The sequence below is a fragment of the Anguilla anguilla genome, chromosome 2 (assembly GCF_013347855.1).
Source record: "Anguilla anguilla isolate fAngAng1 chromosome 2, fAngAng1.pri, whole genome shotgun sequence".
NCBI classification, from domain to species: domain Eukaryota; kingdom Metazoa; phylum Chordata; class Actinopteri; order Anguilliformes; family Anguillidae; genus Anguilla; species Anguilla anguilla.
Window position 1 is genome coordinate 16,175,687 of NC_049202.1, and position 12,453 is coordinate 16,188,139.

The 12,453-nt window shown below is 40.0% G+C and overlaps 1 protein-coding gene across 1 annotated transcript in view; it reads right to left on the minus strand.

Annotated features, from left to right (window-relative positions):
- The window catches only part of LOC118219547 (transcription elongation regulator 1-like protein), an 82,639-nt gene extending 79,293 nt beyond the window's left edge, over window positions 1-3,346 (minus strand). The window contains exons 1-2 of the mRNA XM_035402776.1: window positions 2,362-3,346; window positions 1,151-1,458 (exon numbers count right to left, since the gene is read on the minus strand). Of these exons, the coding sequence (XP_035258667.1) occupies window positions 1,151-1,423 (273 nt within the window). The 5' untranslated portion in view covers window positions 1,424-1,458; window positions 2,362-3,346. The remainder of the gene's footprint in view (window positions 1-1,150; window positions 1,459-2,361) is intronic.
- Window positions 3,347-12,453: the final 9,107 nt, after the last annotated feature.

Below are 12,453 nucleotides of genomic sequence, written 5' to 3' on the forward strand. Positions count from 1 at the left end.
TGGCTACCATGTACAGAAACACTGCTCAGTCATTCCTGTGTTACATTAAAAAGGAATAAAAATCAATAAAGGTATTGAAAAAGCTTTGTTTGGTAAGTCTTCTTTGCACAATGTGTTGCACACTCTCACCAGCTCCCCAGAAAACACACACATGTAGAGCCCCCCAACCCCCCCCCCCCCCCCCACCCCCACCCCACCCCCATCTGAATATAGTGTATGTGTACATAATCACAGTGCTTTTGATACTGTCATGAATACTTCCCTTCACTCTGATCTCAGATTAAAATGTCATGCTGCGTTTGGGAGCGTGATAAGGATTTTGGACAAAATTCACTCTGAGATTTGGTGCACACAGCACCTCTAGTGGTGCCAGGGAACAGCTGCAGGCAGACCACATGTAGTTCTTACTCTCTGTCAATGGTCTTATCAGAAACACATATAGCCTACTACAGTCGGCAGGTTGGATGTAGCCGTTGCTTATAGCTTTAATGCTCTGATTTATTTTTCAAATTATAGACATAGCGACTAAAAAATAATAAAAAGCATATAAATATTAGCATGCAATTCTGAGAGCTGTGTGGCTTTATGTTTTTGTTCATGTGGTTACAAGAGTATAATTGACATTATGACCATGCTAATCTGTGCACCTGTATTGCATAACAGTGACATCCTGACCGTATAACTCTCCCAAAGAGAGCTGATATTGTGAAATATTTTGGAAAAGTATGAAACAACATGTATGTGTTAAAACCAGAGAAAACAAAAACTAGTTTGTTTACTGTTATTTTTGAAGTTGAAATGCCTACCACCCATGTGTGCATTTGAAAGAGAGAAACAAGTATGTGTGTGTGTGTGTGTGTGTGCGTTTGACAGAGAGGAGGGGGGGGGGGGGGGGGGGGGGGGTTGTACCGTGTATGCATGAGTCCATCTATAGATCCATCTATAGACATGCGTATTTATCTTTGTGTATGGGTGCATTTGTATGTGTGCACATATGCATGTGTGCGTATCAGTGTTTGTTTGTGTTTACATGTGTGCAGGCCTTGCATTCATGTGTGTGCTTGCTAGTGTACATGAAAGAGCAATATACCAGAATACCCCATTGTGCATTCATAACATCAGCATTTTGAAACCAAGAAGACACCGATACCTGAACACTCGGCAGGGGAAACTGATGAATAGTTGGTTCTGGTGCTGACGGTATTCGCATCAAAGGCAGGAACGGATCACAGGACAGTTGCCAGCTCGTGGAAACCGCTTGCAGCAGCGGAGGTGGGTGAGAGGCGATTAGCAACGGAGGGGGTGCCGATGCACCCATCCTGCAGAGCCCGGAGGTTGCCGGGAGGACCCAGACCCAAGGAGGAGGCTCGGCACTCATCGGCCACAGCTGCGGCTGACCCTTTAATCTCCGAATGGGAAGCATTCTACATCCTACACCCAACAGACTCGGCTGGTATCCTTAAGGGGACATTATCAAATAAGACGTAAAAGCATGGACATATGCTTTCGCAGGACAAACAATACAATTTGGACCACCGTGCGCTCCGGTTGAACAAAAACGCAAGTAATCATTATGTGAGCGACGTTCCAGTGAAGGAACAGTGCTTATCTCACAACGTGTGTCATCACATACTAAAGTAAGAAAATAAATAAGCAGACTGGCAACCGATTAAGAGCGATGGAACTTATTATTTAAAATCAATGACACATGCGATGTTATTTATACTGTTCAAATATTAATTACTTTCCTGAAGGCATACCGCATCTCTTCGTGCGCATGTAGCCTATTGCGTGTGACAAAATAGAAAATAGTCATGGAACATATGTGATGAGGTTAATCAGGCGCTTGCAGTTGCAGATCGCATAGCGTTAAAATGTCAATATAATAAATTTGCATTCTACAAGAAATAATATGTAAGATGAACAGTATTTCAGTATAATATTTTATGATATTTTACTTTATGTAATCTTATATCTGTTACCAACTCTCAGTCCTAATGTCGGAAATCAAGCGTCTCTCCGCAATACACATTATTTGATACATGTTGCCAAAAATATTATTTGTCATCGTTGAAACGTCCATTTAAATATTAATAAATAAATAAGGTTCGGTTCTCCCACCCTGCACTCTGCAGTATGCGCCCGTTGTCAGGGACCAGAAGCGCATACATTTTACAAGAGCAATTGTTTGAAAATTGAACACATTGCCTTAAGTTACAGAAAAATAAAATAAAATAATAATAATATATAAAAAGAAAGGTTAACTGATATTCCTTCGGCGATGTTGCCTACGTGTAAAACTTCGCAAAAAGTTATTCATGAACATTGCATATTGCAAATGATCAAATATATATAACTCACCTTAAATGTGTCTTATGATCAGCTTCAGTTATCTACTAGTATCATCACTAGCATCACCGTTTATCCATCATATTCGTTTATTATTTCCCCAAGTAAGAAAAAAATTGCAATTCCTTCCGGTATCCAAGGATATTATTTAGATTCTGACACAATATGATTCCGATTGTCAGAACAGTCAATAATGGAAGGAATCTGAGGTGATCTCACAGTCAAACAGAAGACGCACGTTTTCCAAAAACATCCTGAAACCGTCAGTCCTAAGTAGATGCGAGCGTGTCTCGAGAGCTCTATGGCAATCCAGCTGAGACGTTCACTGTCACTGAGTATCTCTCAGGCGGTCCACCCTCCTCCCTGCTGGAGTACACCACCCCTTACACTGGACTCGTTCATTAGGGGAAAAGAAACACCTCAAAGCTTTTCTTTCTTTCTTTTTTTCCTGAATGCGTGCTCTGCACTATTTTTCTCAGCAAAGAAAGTTGTTCAGCGTTAAACGGATAATGAGATGTTTACAGCGCAAGCCCTCCTTTTGAATGTTCGAATAGTAAGCTAATAGAACGCGGTTATCCCAGCAGTTCCACTCGAAACGTTCGTCAGTTCCCTCCTCAGAATTGAACGGCAACGACCATCAGCCTACCACAGCATAGGAGGGATGCTCGGTTTGGGTCTTGCAAAGCGCATAAAATTAATTTCTTAAAATAGGCTGCAACAATAATGGTAATCCAGATTTCTCCAAAAAGTACATATTTGTAATTACTTTTGCTTCCTCTTTTATACGAGAGGATGGTTCAACTGTGCCCTAAAGGCATTTTACTTAAATTCTGGAACCCCTTCAAACTTTGATTGAATATGTAGTCCTCATTCACAGACCATAGCATATGTAATCAGTATATACACTGTCGGTGAGAAATATGTCCATTAATTATCTGACTTCATGAGACATTTCAGTAAGGCTATTCGTCAGATATCAGTGCATGTCTGCATCAAATCCGACGCTGTATCAATGTGAAAGTGTTTTTTCGCTCACCACTAGGGGGAATATTCGAACTATTCCAGAAACAATGATGCTCGCATTTTACAGACGAAGGGAGAATCCTTAATGTACTCTACACGGACGTAGTTCCCATGATTGGTTTATTTCGTGATGAATGCAACAGAATTCATTTACGAATAGACTCTCTTTTAATATGCAATTAACTTCGACCAGCATTTTTAATAGAACAATATATAATACAGAGAACGCACAATGATCATGTAAATTTAGGCTGAGAGATGTTTTACATTTTATATGATTCCGCGTCTAGCTAGGCTATACAAATGAGCTTTCCAAAAAGCAAGCTTCCGTGCTAGTGCCTTCACGTTACACAATGCTGAAGCTTCCCGATCTCTGGGGGTCGCATGAATTAATTATTGCATTTTCTTTTAAACTCATTGTCGGACATAGGCTACAAAACGAATACGAAGTTAGAATTGAGATCTTTGTTCTAGTGTATTAGATTGAGAGGCACCAACCGAAAATGTCGACTCATGGCATTTCAATAACATAACATTGTATAAACGAAAAATGATTTTGCTAAGTTTCGGGCGAGTAAGTTGAAACACAGGTGACATCCCCGGGGCTGGCAAGTTAAATATAACATCGGGTCTATAAGAGAAATGAAACGAGATGCACCTAAGTAAAGCTGACTCATATAGGGATTAGTAAATCAGAGGAGCACTTGAAAGACAACGATTTACTCATTACTTTAAACCAAAGGCCTTTTCGAGTGCGTTTTAATTTCCCCAGTGTCCTGCAGAGCATCTGTTTGTGATTGTATGTGTCCGTTATGCTACTGGAAAGCGTTCAAAAACAAAATAAAACAGCGTTAACAAGTTCTAGAACGATTAGACATGAATTACACTGATTAATAGATACCCCGTAAATATAGTGTCGACATACTGTAAAAGTGAAATTATGTTGCTTTCACCTGCTAGAATGCATATCCTTTGACCAAAGAACCATCGATTGCATTGCCATACTACATGTAGTCGAAAACGTTTCTGCTTGTTTAGGACATGCTAATCAGCAGCAACACAGTGTTAATTTAACTCTTGAATGAGTGCAAGAGGGATCAAAAGCAGAGGTGGAAAATCCAGGTTCAGAAAGTAAAAGTTCTCTCCAGTATTATGTTCCAATCACCTGGATTTTACTAATTAGCACAATTCTTCAGCCAGGGGGAGAACTAATTAGTGAAGTTCATGGGTGGAAGAAACTCATGGCAGGACTTTTACTTTCTGACCCCTGGACTTTCCACCTCTGATCAAATGTACTCTACTGAGGTAAAAATGTACTTTATCAGAGCCCGATTTAATGCTGGACGCTTTACAGAGAGAGGAATTCTTAGAGAAAAATGTGGCATGCATTTTGAGATTGAGCAGACCTGTGTGATAGGTTTTTTTAATTTTTGTATTTTATTTTGTATGACAAGCCCACACAGCTTACAATGTCATCTCAAAATCAAGAACAAGAAAGGTTATATTCACAATTACAATTTGGCCGACAGTAGCTGAGAAACAGCTGGATGACCAGACTGCCATTGCTGTATATAACCTTGACTCTGTGAATAGCTAATCAAATGCATTGCACCTTTGCATAGCACATAACCCATCATCACTCAGTCAGGGGACAGAGACTAAGTACTTTGTTCGTTTGATCAATATGCCAATAGCAGCTTTTATGGAACATTTATGTTGTCTTCAATCATGTTAAGTATCAGAGGAGGTGACTAGACCGACTATAGTTCAAAATAAGACACAGATTTTTGTAATAAAAAAAAAAGAGCATGACAAATTGCTGTAGCCGCAAAGAATATTTCATTTTTGAGTCAATGAGTCTGCTTTCTTTTATGAGATGCATCAACATTATATATTCTTATCCATGAGTTATGGTGCCTGGGAAAAATGCCCATTTCAACAGATTCAGCATGCAGTTCCTCAATTCATCCACAGATGATATGGTGTATTAGAGCTATACTGTAGGTGCGTGAGATGGAAGCTTTTTATTTTAAATAAAACACATAAAGCACTAACAACGATTGCATGATCTATTTTGCTTCTCTTCCATAGTATGTGAAATGATTTCTGTTCTTTTTGAAAGCATTTGCAATTAGCGAGAACCACCTTTCCCTTCAGCTGCCAGAATCAGTCAGAGATGAGTACTGAACACCTGAGGCTCTCGTATGCATTGTGATTTGCAACAACTGCCCAGCCATAATGGGGCTAGGTCCCCAGTACATGACTTTAGAATAGCCCATTCTCAAGCTATTGGACGGGACATCTGGCTAAAACGATGAATGGGAGTGTAGTGGTGTGCCTTCATAGTCTAATATTGATCCTGACCACCCCAGGGCTGACTCTGGCAAACAGGTCTACAGGTGGCGCAAAATTAGCAGTGTAATTGCACAGAGAGAGGATTGAGATGGTAGTGTTGTCCTTGTCTTGTAATGAAACGGTCGTTTATTTGGGTATCTGCAATCTGCCAGCACCAGCTGCATGAGGTACAGTCCTCTGAAAAATTAACCTACAAATACAACTGGACATTTATATCAGGAAACAAGGGGGAAAAAGAATGAAAAATGGGCATACATAACACTGTATTCTAGCAAATATGCCCTCTACACTACTGGAGGAAAAGCCATCCTGCATGATTTAGAATAATCATTGAGATAAGTCTTTTTATTTTAATTGTTGCAAGTTAAGATTTGAAAACTATCTTACATAGTGACCTCCATTGGATGAAGCACAGATGGGGAATCACAAACTGACTCTGGCTTGGAGAGCCACTGTAGGAGAATAGCCAAGAGCCATAGCGATGGCAACATCTCTATGGGATGTGTGCCTGTGAAGATGCCATCAGGGAAATGTGGTAGAAGCAGCAACACAGCTGGTGACAATATCCACTGTGCCAGCATTCCCAGGATGCAACAGCAGCTCAACCATTTCTCATCTACCGACCCCACAACACACAAACACACACACACACACATACACCTGCCTAGCCAATCAAGGTTTGGTCACAATGAGCCAAATGTAGTACTGACCAGTGATAAGTGAGACAAACGAGGGGCAGCAGGAACTTTTAACTTCCAACTAAAAAGTAGACTCATATCGGAAAACACATACCGTTATTGAGATTTTGTCCTGTGTCTATTTTATTACATGAATGACTCTCTTGACTATGAATTAATTAAATAAATCTTTATTCAGTATTTATTTGATGAATACACAGTCAGGAGACTCATTTGATTACATGAATGAGTCTCCTGCTTCTGAATTAATCAAATAAATAATGAATGAATATACAATTGTGACCCATATGCGCTACAGTGATGAGCCCCTTTGAGAATAAACACAACAGCACCTGCCTATATCAAGGACAGAGACGTTCATTGCACAGAAAGGTAAAATTACTCTTTACAGTGGGAATGTGACTGTATGCCTCCTAGCTGAAGTATGGTTATTGGTGTCTGTATTGCCATGTAATCATATTGTTGACTGTAATTCTACTCAAGATTATTTCCCAAAAGTAGCAAAATGGTTTCTCTGGAAAACATGTCGCCAGTTTGTAACATAAAGGTACCCCTATAGTCACATCATGGGGAATTGCCTTCAGACTAGCAGATAAATTGGCATCAATTGGAATAAGTTTTTTTTGTTGTTGTTGTTTTGCACAATGAACACCATTGTCATTGCTGTGTAGACAATAAGCCTCCCCGCCTCTAAAAGTCTTGAACTAAACTCTTTAGTCGCTGCTTACACAGCTACGTATATTTTGAATTGTGTAGACAAATACAGGCTTTTATCCCTGCAGTGGTTTCATTGTAGAACACCTGTTGGATATTCAATTCCTAGGCTCTCCTGAAATATACATGCGGTGTCCTCCAAAAGTATGGGAACAGATTACCACACATTACTTGTATAAAACGTGCACCAACACATTTAAGGCACTCTCAAGCTCCAAGTGATCCAAAATGTGAGGTGTTTTCTATATGAGACCTCAGGAGCACCCAATATGTTAGGTGGCTGGTTAGGGCACCATAACCCTTAAATGTTTGCGTTCAAAGTTGTGTTGAATCTTAAAAGAAGCCTATATGTTTTGGCCAGTGCTTGATTACTAGGATGCAAGCCATTGTAGAGAAATGAGAGGAAAACTTCAAAAAGAAAATCCAAGGCATTCCAAAACTGGCATTTCAGGTATGTCAACAGAAGACCTTCTGAAAATCAGTAGTTCTCTAATAAACATTACAGTCTTGTCTCATTTCACTGCATCTTTTATCTCAGCTGAGCTTAGAACTACAATGATATAATGGCAAAAGATCACTTCTCCTACAGTAAGTACACAGAAATATGTAAAAGGCATATAGTTTGTCACTTTAATAATGGTGCCTGCTGTAGGAACAGAAATACACATTAAAGTGACTCATTGGGACAAGGCCATTCATAATGTAGTTTCTAACATGTCTGCTAGTTAAATTAATAAACAGAGCAGTCAATAATTAATAATAAAACATTTGGCAACACTTGACTGTACATTACATTAGCTAGGTAGCTAGATACTTATCGAAAAGCCAGCTGGTACGCAAACTAGAAAGACTGAAATGCAGTGAAGTTGTGGTTAGCTAGTTAACTAAATAACTGTTATGTTTCACAAGCTAGCTATCAAGCTGTATTACTGACTAGCCCCAGCCAGCTAGCCAGACATTAGGACATCTGAGAAATACAAAAATTTGGTGGCTCTCGACTGGAACATAAGTAATCTAGCAAGCAGGCTAGCCACAACTTCTGACTGGTTGAAGTCTTACAGTTGAGAAGTGTGTACGCTTGGCCATTCTGTGTTATGGTAGTTAGCTACTGCTAGCTACTGCTGTTTAAAGGAGATTAGTGACTGCTGTTGAAAACTCAATAGCACTGTCTGAAAAATAATTTCAGAGCAAATTAAATATAGCTATTATCTTTATTTGTGTTAGCCTATTTAATTTATATGTGATTAACCTTAGTCATCATCAGCATCATCATTATGCAAAGATAGAAATACTACAACTAATAACATTTTTAATGTTAGTAGACTATTAGTAACAATATCAAAATGGCAATGTAGTCCTAATAATATGGTGGAATCAGCATAATAGCATTTTAATTTGAGAGCCACATAGGCCAGCTTTATTACTTATTTATTATTTATTTATTTCTCATGATTCATCACCATGAACAATGGGCACAAGAAAGGTATGGAAGGTAACATTATTATTAGTAATATTAATAGTTATAATATCAACATAACAATAATTATGGTGGATACTTCATTACATCACAAATGTCCTTTGAATGTGCTAAAGCTGGCATCACACCCTAGTCTGAGGCACTGTATCTCATTCTGAGACATGGAGTCAATAGTTCTTTAATATGTGAGTCTCAGGTCTGATGAGAACAATTGGACTCTTCAGTTAGAATAGTGAGTCCTCTCAGAATTCCAAACATTTGTGCCGTGAAACCAATGATATATTGTACACATTGTGAGACCTGTATAGTTGTGTATACGCCCTTCACATGATTGTCTGTATCCTGTGCGCGTGTATGTGTGTGTGTGTGTGTGTGCGTGTGTGTGCGTGTGTGTGTGTTTGTATGTGTGTGCTGACTTTCTTTTAGGGAGAATGGATAGTCCACCCTCTTTTATGTATTTCTCACTTTATTCAGATGGGGGAAGCATAGAGGGTTACAGACAGAGAAAGAATCAAAGTACCGAAAGTACTATGGCCAGGCATCAAAGCCCTGGCAACACAGGGGGATTTTTATATGGGCTGAGTCACCCACCCAACAGACAGCAGCACAAGGAGTTGTATTTTTCTCACTTTGTTTTCTATTATTGTTTTGATTTAAGAACATTTGTCGAGACCAGGTTTGTACTGGGTGTCCATAATCTGTATCCTGTTCACAGCATTCATTCAGTGTGAAACTACAATGCTGCTAAATGGATTTGGCTATTAGTGCTGTGTCAGGCTATTCAGAGACCTTTTAAGGGACAGGTACTCAAAGTGAGAACAGGTCACGCCAACCTAGAAAAATTGTTTTATGACACCCAGTTACTGTACAGAGTTTTACCAAAACAAATGAAAAATGTAATTATTATTATTATTATTATTATTATTATTATTATTATTATTAAATCAAATGGGCACATCAGGAACTTGGGGCAAAAGAGGCAGGTGCTTGGGCACCCAGAGCACCCCAAACCCCCTTTCTGAATGTGCCTGGTGTAGGGGGTACCGCAGTTCAACAGAAGCTCACTATGACAGACAGATTGGGCTTCAACAGCTTTCTTCTGGGAGCTGCTGTTTAACACATTCTGTCTGTTCCTGACAACTTGCCTCACACCAAATGTACTTGAATAACAAATTAAACTGATGGTCCTAATCCATTAGAAATGAGCTACAAAAACAGTTGCAGAAATGTCAGCTAATCGCATTTGCCTGTAAAGGTTTGGTTCAGTTTTGATTACAGGTTTGCCAAGAACAGATATATTAATGCCTGGACAATGGCAGCACAAATTAAGTTTGATAGAACACTTGGAGACAGGACGAAGTGCTTCGAGTTAAAGGAGCCCAGGATATATGATGAAGTTTTTGAGGATGGTATTTCAATGTCCTTATGATATTTATTTATTTATTTATTTATTTATTTATTTATTTAATTGAAATGCCAGCATCCACTCTCTGCCATGAAGTATGATACAGCACAGTCAATGTTTAACTCAGTGGTTAGGTTTTAAAATAACTAGATTTCTTCCACATTGATTTCTTCCACCTGAGGGACATCCAGAGCTGGATGGATAACCACCATCTTAAGCTGAACCCAGGTAAGACAGAGATGATCTTCATCCCTGCTCCATCCTCTAACCTCCTTGACTTTTCCATTTCCCTAGGGGACACCGTGGTGTCATCATCACCCACCGCAAAAATCCTTGAAGTGGTGATGGACAACAGACTGTCCCTCACCCAGAACATCACGGCGGTGAGTCGAACGTGCAGGTTCTTCCTGTACAACATCCGGAGAATCCGCCCCTTCCTCACCACCTACGCAACCCAGCTCCTGGTTCAAGCAATGGTCCTGTCCCGCCTGGACTACTGCAACTCGCTGCTGGCTGGTCTGCCAGCATCCGCCATCAGTCCCCTGCAGCTCATCCAGAATGCTGCAGCGCGTCTGGTCTACAACCTCCCAAGACATTCCCATGTCACCCCCCTGTTCACTGACCTCCACTGGCTGCCTGTTATGGCTCGCATCAAATTTAAGACCTTGGTGCTTGCATACCAGGCAGCTAAGGGGTCAGCACCAGGATACATCCAGAGGATCATCAGACCCTACACACCAGCCAGACCTCTCCGTTCTGCCACCTCTGGACGCTTGGCACCTCCCCCTCTTCGTGTCTGTACTTCCTGCTCCCGTCTGCTGTCTGTCCTGGCCCCTCGCTGGTGGAATTACCTCCCCGTGGCGGTCAGAACAGCAGAGAATCTGACTACCTTCAAACGCAGACTAAAGACTCATCTCTTCAGGCTGCACCTCCCCCCACCCCTCCCTAGCCTACAGTTTAGCTCAATGTACCTAGTTAGGCTAATATGATCACGTTAGTTTTTATTTGGCAGGATTGTTTTTGTCTGATTCTGATTAGGCAAATGTGATTTCAGTGCTAGTTTGTACTTGGCAGGATTGTTTGTTTGTTTGCTGAACAGGTTACTCTACAGGGTTGGAGTCCTGATCTATGTGGTCACTTCTGGCACTACGATCTTTACTTCACTCTAGTGTGTTTCTTTTGCACCTCTGCACCTTGAACTAATGCACTTGTTGTACGTCGCTCTGGATAAGAGCGTCTGCTAAATGCCTGTAATGTAATGTAATGTAACATTGTAAATTATAGGTCTGTTTTAATTGTCCGGCAAAGAAAGTATATTCATTTTTTTAAAATTGCATTTTGAAATATTCCAAAAATAAACACCAAGGGAAGAGTTTGGATTCTGAATTATTTAGTTCCTTGAGTCTGATATGCAGCCTTTACGGCAAAGGTTAAATCCTGTTATCTAAAAAATTTCAATGTTCGGCTGTCACGATCTGACTTCACAACATGTTCCTGCTTGGGAGTGAATCCTGGACTGATGCAATCTAAGGTTATACTGATGTGAATCATGTGCTGCATGAAGACAGGCAGTCCAGAATATTGTAGAACAATGTCAGAGAGCCCTTACAAAAATAAAAATGAGAAAAAAAACCTACAATCCGTAAATGCAGCCAAATGCATTGGGTTGGAGATGTATTTGGTGCTTATGCGCAACATTTACACATACATTTGCCTACAAACTCATAAAAGTCTCATTGGAAAATTGCTTACACCTACACAGACTCATATGTTGGGCAGATATGATCTCTGTGAATTGCAATAAAATCTCTTCTGTTGCATCCCACTGGTAATAGTCAATTCCCACAACTGTAACATTTAGTTTTCTCTCCAGTAAGTCCTCCCTCTCCTAGAAGATTCTTTAACTGTGCATGTCAGTCTGTGCGTTCAATGCAAATGGAAGGTGCTACAGACTAATCAAAGACAATTGATTTTTTTTCTGTAAAATGGCTAGTATGTGTTTTTGCCATTCTTGTCATAACTGAATTTTGCTCTATAGTATTGAGTTATATTCAGAGGTGGGTAACCTGGCTTCAAAGAGTAAAAAGACTGACCATGTATTTGCTCCACCACCATGCACTAAACCAGCTGACTCTAATTAGCATAGCTCTTCAGCATGATAGGAGAACTAATTATTATGATCAGCTGGTTTAGTGCATGGTGGTGGAGCAAATACATGGTCAGTCTTTCTACTCTTTGAAGCCGGGTTACCCACCTCTGGTTATATTTAGATAACTGCAGACCAACTGAGGACAATTGTAATAATTGTAATAATATTTACAAAACTAAAGTTCCTTTGTCCAGTATTCATACAGGCCACTAAAATTTACTTTGATATGGTACATACCGTGCTTCATAAAGTATGGAGATGGAGTGTAGCACAGTGGTTAAGG